Raw genomic sequence first — 8906 nt, forward strand, 5'->3', positions numbered from 1 at the left:
AGTTTAATAGTCAGTGCTTCAGAAGATTATCTGCGGGACATTTATATAGTTGTCTCCAACACACACACACACTATTGAAGAATATGCTGGAATGTGGAATGCGTTCCTCCTCATTGTCTTTAATACCATGCCAAATCACTGAGTCTTTCTCTGCGGCGTTCAGTCCTGCGTGTCTCCCAGAGTCAGCGGTCGCGACACAAGCATCCCTTGTGTGTCTCACAAGACTTATGCGGTCCATCCAAATCTCCCAGCCCTGGTTCTTACAGAGCTCTTGCACTCTTTTGTCTCCCAAGACAATGCCAACGGAAAGCAGGCCTTTTCTCTTGGCAAATGATGCCTTAATTGTGCAAGTTAACAACCTACTCTTTTTTTTCCCATGAATAACAATGTGTTTGGTGTACGGAGCCTGAGAGAGCTGTTGGCACAGTGAAGATCTGAAGCTGGTGGTTTTCTATGGCCTACTGCATGCTTGTTTAGATGTTCCCATGCCTGCTTCACTTTTTAGCTGCTGTACTATCCTAGGTATCCCTGTTGTTCCGCTAGTTAGTAGTGTGTGCAACCATTGCTATTAATTTTGCTATCCACCTTATTCTTCAACACAGAAGTAGGCCTATAGGCAAGACTTTCAGTTCATTAGCCGGGAATAACAACTTGCGGTAAATGTTAAAACTGTTTGCACTACAAACCAGTGTGTTCGTAATTAAGGTAATACGTCAAAATAATATGGTAAGACACATCAATTTGCAGTATCAAGCAGAAAAACGAGCTGTTTTGAACAGCTAAAAATACCTGGATGTGGATGAGACCAGTGTTTGAAGTGGAAAAAAAAAAAGAAGTGCCGGTACGTAAGTCACTATTCTCTGCATTATTTTAAACTTACTGTTTGAATGCTTTCACTTACTGGATTCTTGGACTTTCCAGGAATTTACCGGTTTAAAATGATGTGATCTCAGAAACCTGCTTCTTTTCATTTTTAAGGTACTGTTTTTGTTATAATGTACTGATTCGTGAGCCCGGTCTCATGAAACTGCGTATCAATAGCATGATTTTCTGTTTCGTTTTGGCATTCTGTTCATAAGCTGAAACTGACTTTGACGTGTATATAATACACAGTTTTCACGTGCATATTATATGCATCTACCCCACACTCCCAATCCTAATGTAGACCGTCTCTGCTTGCGTTCATTGCTAATGACGCTTTGACTCTTGAGTACCGGCAACATGTCAGAAGTACTGGTACGCACGAAAAAATGTCAGTACACAAGAGGCTAAAATACAGAAGCACTGGATGAGATCGAAGGCTAGACCCATAATATTTACAAATGGCTGCACCCACTCTTATGGCAAAAAATATGGTGGATAGCTCTAATTATTAAACTTATGACTCGTCCTGCAATATTTTTTGTTACAAAAACAACAAAATTTTAGAGACTTGCACTGAAGGAGGGTCATATCTAGAGATCATAATATCATAGTGGAGTGGCTTTTTTTAGATTCCATAGACTCTTTAGAGGGCCAGTAAGTAACACCCCAACAACCACATTGCAACTATCCAGAAACTCCTAGTGACCACAGAGCAACCACCCAAAACACCCTATATTTTGCATGGCTAGAAAAGCACATTTTCTTTAAATAAATAAATAAATACATTTTTATTTAAACATATTTTATTTAAAATCAATACTTTGCTTTTTACTTTTTTACATGGGGGGTTAATTATTATTTTCAAAAACTTTTTCAAACATGTTATTCAAGATATGTTTGAATCATGAATTAAAATAACCTTTGAAATATTTAATTTACTTATTAAAATTATTATTTTTTTTATTTAAAAGAACATTATTTATTTATTTGCAATATTAATAATTATTATTTTTAATATTAAATATTTGTGGTATTTTTAAGAAATGTATTGCTCTTTGCAACTAAAGTAAAGAATCTTCAGGGGATTTTTTGCATGCTAATTTTTGAAAACAAATTTCATTGCTTAATAATTTAAAATAAAGATTATACCTTACTATTTCATATTTTTTTCCTGATAATTTGAGCAGTTTGATGAGGCTTCTCTTTAATTCTTCTAGACTGTTACACCAGCTACACATTTAGGAATGTATCCCCCACTGAAAATATCAAAATTAATTAAAATCAAATAAATTGCATGCAGTTGCATCATATTGATTGTGGAAGAAGTGTATTCTTGTCATTGTCTTTATTAATTGCATTTTTGCATCATGTAATCGGTCTAAGTGATTTAGTTTCTTAGGCTGTTCTACACTCTAAAAAAATGCTGGGATAAATACAACTCAGTGCTGGGTGAAATATGGACAAACCCAGCAATGTTTTAACCCAGCGGTTGGGTGAAATGTTTAATCCAACCTTCTGGCTAGTTTTATTTAACTTAGCTATTGCTTAAAAATATTTCTTGCTTAACCCTAAAAAGGTTGGAAATTAACATTTATTAACATGTTTAATAAGTGAACAAATTATTAATTGCTGAATTGTTGAAGTTGAATAAATAATAAATATATAATAATTGTTCACCTTTTGATTATTGTTAATGCCTCTAGTAAATATTTGTCTGATTTACAACCTATTCTGGGTTCATATTAAGCCAGCTAGTAAACAATAGTTGAGTTAAAATTACCATAAGGTTGGGTTAGACATTTAACCCAACTGCTAGATCAAAACTACCCAGTCAGTGGGTTTGTCTATATTTCACCCAGCGTTTTATAGAGTGTACCTGTCATCTATTTTTATATCAACCCTCAATCCTTGTCTCTTTCCTTTAACAACTTCTAAACGTCTTCTCCATTCTACGCCTTTCCCACATCTTTCTGTTTTCTTTCTTTCAGTCTGTGAACTAAACACGTTGTTGTGGTGAGCTGAGTTAGGAGTCCTGAACTCTTCTGAACTGTTCACCCCATGTGAGAAACTCCTCCATTTCTCTAAATTATTTATCTATTTATTTACTCTCGACCTCCCCTCCCTGTGCTGTTTTTTAGCAGCTCTTCCTTTGACCCTTTTGTGATTTCTCTCCCACCCTTTTTTCATTCTTTTTCTACATCACCCTCTTTTATCTCTCTATTCATTTTTTGGCTGGAATATGGCGGTAGGCCTAAAAGGAGTCGTGATCTGAATGGGGGGCATCGCGAGTGGATTTGCATAATCTGTGGCGTGGCACTGGTGCACAGACACAGAGAGAGACGGTGCCAACCAGTCCAAGGTGAACTGAACTCTCCTCGCCAGCTCAGAGATTAGTGACACTAACAGGCTTTACAGCAGCCGAGTTCACAGAGGGTTTGGCTGACATATCAGTGCCAACTTCTCTGGCTCCCACAGTGAACGCTGTGTTTGTGTGCGTGTGTGTCTGGTGAGAAACTGTTGCTTCTTTGATCGATTCTTACAAGGCAGAGACAAACGCGTAAGTGTACGTTCACACGTACTATATCTGTGCGCACGTATACAACAAGGCCCAAGCTGAACTGAGAAACCTGAAGCTCCACAAAATTAAAGTCTTCTAGATTCAGTGTTTATGAAGCAATAACTTAAAAATTATTATTTTGATTTCTAAATTTTCACCAAATATAAAGATCCACCACCTGTAAGTCAGACTTGAATAATGCAAAGTGTTCAGGAGAGCAGGGATAATTGCGACTTTTCTGTTTTGTTTTTTTTTTTTTGCTCGTTTAAGGTGCAGTAACATTAGCAAAATTTTGGCTAAAATTTCGCATTGCAAAAAAGGTCCATTGTCTGTTGTCCTGTGTGAGATGTATTAAGCACAGCTCACACAGAAGTCACTTTTAATCCAAGGAGCTTTCTGTTGGTCACTCCAGAAAATTTGCATGACTAACCTGAACCAGTTGCGAAATAAGCACAAAATTTCAGGTTGCATGGATATCTATAAAAATGAATGGGTTTTGCCCACAAATATTCCCTGAATAATAGTAAATGTGACCACACATTTACTCTGAAAAACCTGAAACAATTAAATATATAACATAATTTAATTTAAGTACAATTAAAAGTACACAAAGGTCAATGTTACATTCAAAACACATATGCTGTATATGTGTAACTGTATGTCAGTTAATAAAACAACTTAATATTATATAAAATATATTTAGTTTTTAATGTTATATTTTAATCAACTTTTAAGCCCCAAAGAGACACTGTTTAAACTAAATCAGCATTTTAGAATGATTTCTGAAGGATCATGTGACATTAGTAATTAGTGACTGGAGTAATGATGCTGAAAATTCAGCTTTGCCATTTTGCCAGGAATAAATTACATTTTAAAATATATAAAAATACAAAAGTTATTTAAAATTGTGATATTTCTTAATCTTTTACTGTATTTTCAGTCAAACAAATGCAATCTTGGTAAGCATAGGAGACTTCTTTTAAACGTCTTTCAAAAATATCTTGCTGACCCCAAATTTTAAAAGATTTTTACAAAGAAGTTTACAAAAAAAATCACACCCTAACCTAATAAGTGTAACTTTTTTAATTTTACATGGGACTTGCTTTATTGTAAATATAATTATGTACACTACCAGTCAAAAGATTTTGAACAGTACAATTTTTTTTGTTAAAGAAGTCTCTTCTGCTCACCAAGCCTGCATTTATTTGATCCAAAGTACAGCAAAAACAGTAAAATGTTGAAATATTTTTGCTATTTAAAATAAATGTTTTCTATTTGAATAAATTTTAAAATATATTTTATTCCTGTGATTTAAAAGCTGTATTTTTAGCATATATTACTGCTTTTTCGATCAAATAAATGTAGGCTTGGTGAATAGAAGAGACTTCTTTAAAAAACATTAAAAATGTTACTGTTCAAAAACTTTTGACTGGTGGTGTACCTAAAACACAAATTTATTTACCTTTTTATTTAATTGTCCATGTTTAACAAAACTGAGTGGATATCAGAGTTGTATGACACACACTGGTGTTTGTTTGCTATCAGGTCCTCTTATATTATGTTTTCTCACAATGCTGTTCTTTCTTTAGGCGTGACACTGTGTTTGTGTATTTGTTTAGAGAAACTGTTTCTTCTTTGCTGTTGGTTGCCAAGTTTTAGCTTAAATGCAGCTTGAATAAATAGGGTAAGGGGGGTCTATGGGGTGTGGAGGGTTTAAAGGGTACAGTGTTTGCATTCTTCTAAGAATTTGAGTTGTATTCTTTACATTCATGAATCCCACTATTCTCTTCCTTTCCCTCTTCCTATCATTTATCTCTCTGTCCAACTGTCATTCTTCCTCTCACCCTGCTCAGGTTAGAGCTCCATCCTGAGGTAACTCGTGGAGAGGTCCGGAGGTTGTGGTCCTCTTTGTTCACTCAGCAGGATGGAACTGTGGACTTTCAACAGTTCATACGTCACTTTGGCCCGTCGCCCAAATCCTGCTGTTACCCCAATGCCAAGCACAATCCCCCCAAACGTGGAGACAATGACTTCATGCGCCTCTCCAAACGACTCAACTGTGTCTCTGATATACTAGTGGATGCTCTACGGGCCAAGGTTGGTAGGAAAGAAAGTACCTCTGCGATTATGTAAAGTTATGCTATTTAGGCAATTTTATGAACCTATTTCTTGCTCACTCTCAACAGGTGGAGTTGTCTGTTTCTGAGCTCTGGACTGAGTTCTCTGAACTGGATTTTTCTGGAACAGGTTTTGTTAGCAGTGATGAATTTAAAGAGGTCCTAATGAGTCTCTGTGTTCATCTCAGCCAATATGAGTGTGACGTTTTGGCCAAGAAGTTTGACATCAACCATGATGGCAGGTAGATACACTTACATTATGGAGGACCAACCCTGCATTAAAGGAGAAGTTCACTTCCAGAACAAAAAATTACAGATAATTTACTCATTCACTTGTCATCCAAGATGTTCATGTCTTTCTTTCTTCAGTCGTAAAGAAATTATGGGTTTTTTTTTTTTTTTGAGAAAAACATTTCAGGATTTCTCTCCATAGTGGACTTCTATGATGCTCCGAGTTTGAATTTCCAAAATGCAGTTTAAATGCAGCTTCAAAGGGCTTTAAACGATACCAGCCGAAGAAGAAGGGTCTTATCTAGCGAAATTATCGGTTGTTTACTAAAAAAAAATTACAATTTATATACTCTTTAACCTCAAGTCTCAAGTGCCCGTCTTGTCTAGCTCTACTTGTACTCTGTGTATTCTGGTTCATGACAGTTAGGGCATGTCGAAAAACTCCTGTCTCATTGTCTTCTCAAACTTCAAAATCATCCTACATCACTGTTTCACCTTTTTTGTGAAGGGCGTTTGATCTTCTTTGTATGTTCACTTTGTAAACACTGGGTCGGTACTTCTGCATGTAGGACAATTTTGAAGTTGGAGTAGAAAATTAGATGGGAGTTTTTGACCTATCCTTACTGTCTTAAACCAGTATAAACAGAATTCACGCAGAGCTAGACACGATGAGCATTTGAGGTTAAAAAGTATATAAAGTGTCTTTTTTTTTTTTTTTTTTTTTTAGAAAATAAAAGATTGTTCTGCTAGATTAACTGATTCGCTTTACTGTAACACTTTACTTGAAACCTTTATATGTAATGCATTATTAAAGTATTTTAATGCATTAATTATGTCTTTTAATGCACCTCATAATGCATTGTGATATCATTAAAATTGTAACCAATATAAGTTATAATACATATCTAATGATTGATACATCTTTTGAAAGTTAGAAAGTATTATGCATTTAAACACATGACAAGCTATTATTACAAGGAATCTGCAAATATTATAATGCATTTTATCTTTGTTTACAGTTATTTATGAAAAGATATTATGGATTAAAGTGTACAATATGACATTTCTTGTAGTGTATTATACATAAAGGCTTCAAATGTTACCAAATAAACAAATTGATGCTGCATTAAACACAGATCATTTGTGACCCTGGACCACAAAACATTTGTAGCAATAGCCAACAATACATTGTATGGGTCAACATTATCATTAGTTATATTTTTCTTTTATGCCAAAAACCATTAGGATATTAAGTAAAGATCATGTTCCATGAAGATATTTTGTGGATTTCCTAGCATAAATATATCAAAACTTAATTTTTGATTAGTAGTATGTATTGCTAAGAACTTGATTTGGACAAATTTAAAAGCAGTTTTCTAGGAATTTTGATTCTTTTTTTTTTTTTTTTTTTTTTTTTTTTTTTTTGCACCCTTAGATTCCAGATTTTCAAATAGTTGTATCTCGGACAAATATTATCCTGTACATCAGTAGAAAGCTTTTTTATTCAGCTTTCAGATCATCTAGAAATCTCAGTTTCAAAAAATTTACCCTTAATACTGCTTTTGTGGTCCAGGGTCAATGTGACATTGTAAGTAACCTATCAATGAAAGAATATGATAATATTATTGATAATACTGATAGCTATTAATGTCTTGAAGCACTTGAAACACAAGACTCAAGTTGTGTTTGTGAAGAATGACTTCTTCTGAATTTGGATCAAGCCAATCAAACTTAAATATCTAAATTACATTTTATAGACAATTCACATTCATCTATAAGATGAGACATAACTGAGCATTTCATGTCCTCATTAATTAATTAATTTTTTTTTTTTTTCCTATCAGCGTATCCTACACAGAATTCCTCAAGCCTTTTCTATCCCAGAGTCAAATCTGGAAGCATGGATCCAATATGGCAGCTGCTCTACAGACTCCTAGAGAAACTAAAGATGTTGCCACTCTGGAAACATTAAGTCACAAGATCAGGAAAAAGGTTGTGCATTGTTTATAGGTTATAATATGTATGAATGAATGTGAATGTTCACAATTTCCTTATGTGTTTTGGTGTTGTAGCTTCAGCGTAAGGCCAAGGCTTTTAGCAAGGCCTGTGCCCGCCTGGATGGCTCTGGCGCTGGGCTTCTGTCTGCATCTGAGCTGGGTGCTGTACTACAGCTGTTTGGAGTGTGTCAGAGCCAGGAAGAGCTGAAGAGTGTGTTCTCTACTCTACACACACACTCGTCTGGACTCCTGGACTACCGCCCGCTCCTAATGGACAAACACAGGACATCCAGTCAAAGCAAGCAACAGCTTAGCCAAAGGAGTCAATAGGTCAGAGGGTTAAAACAAATGGTGGCTACACTGTCTTAATACTTTTAAAAAGATGGGGCTGTTACCATTTCTTTCGCATAAAAGAGAGATACAAGATAATATGTGACCCTGGACCACAAAAACCAGTCAATAAGTGTCAGCGTTTTGAAAGTCTGAAATCTGAATAAGCTTTCCACTGATGTATCAGATATGTATTTGTTAGGATATTACAATATTTGGCTGAGATACAGCTATTTGAAAATCTGAAATCTGAGGGTAATTAAATAAGAAAAAAAAATATTAAGAAAATCGTCTTTAAAGTTGTCCAAATGAAGTTCTTAGCAATGTATATTACTAATCAAAAATTAAGTTTTGATATATTTACGGTAGAAAATTTACAAAATATCTTCATGGAACATGATCTTTACTTAATATCCTAATGATTTTTGGCATAAAAAAAAAAACAATACTTTTGACCTATACAATGTATTTTTGGCTATTGCTACAAATGTACTTGTGCTACTTACAACTGGTTTTGTGGTCCAGGGTCACATATCTTTACTAAACATGTTAACCCTACTGGCTTCATTATTAAGATATACAATCATACTCAAGTTATAATCATGACATAAACATTATTATTGTATTGCTTTATATTAGATTTGATTAGAGTCAATGAATTGTATTTCATTGCTTTACAGAGTGTGTGTTTTAAAGCAGTGTGTAATAAAATAATTAAAAAAAAGACTTTAATGTATATTGATTTACATGGTAATAACAGTAAATTTGCTTTCTAAGTTTGCTTTCAGTCTCTTAGACATGAAATACTTT

The 8906-nt window shown here is 34.5% G+C and overlaps 1 protein-coding gene across 4 annotated transcripts in view; it reads left to right on the forward strand.

The window, feature by feature from the left end:
- The window catches only part of si:ch211-197n1.2 (EF-hand calcium-binding domain-containing protein 6), a 36722-nt gene extending 28150 nt beyond the window's left edge, over positions 1-8572 (forward strand). For all 4 annotated transcript variants that reach the window (XM_051133454.1, XM_051133533.1, XM_051133308.1 and 1 more), the window contains 4 exons: positions 5275-5518; positions 5608-5780; positions 7614-7761; positions 7842-8572. In XM_051133454.1, the coding sequence (XP_050989411.1) occupies positions 5275-5518; positions 5608-5780; positions 7614-7761; positions 7842-8096 (820 nt within the window). In that variant the 3' untranslated portion in view covers positions 8097-8572. The remainder of the gene's footprint in view (positions 1-5274; positions 5519-5607; positions 5781-7613; positions 7762-7841) is intronic.
- The last annotated feature ends 334 nt before the right edge of the window (positions 8573-8906 follow it).

This window comes from Labeo rohita, chromosome 1, assembly GCF_022985175.1.
Source record: "Labeo rohita strain BAU-BD-2019 chromosome 1, IGBB_LRoh.1.0, whole genome shotgun sequence".
NCBI classification, from domain to species: Eukaryota; Metazoa; Chordata; class Actinopteri; order Cypriniformes; family Cyprinidae; genus Labeo; species Labeo rohita.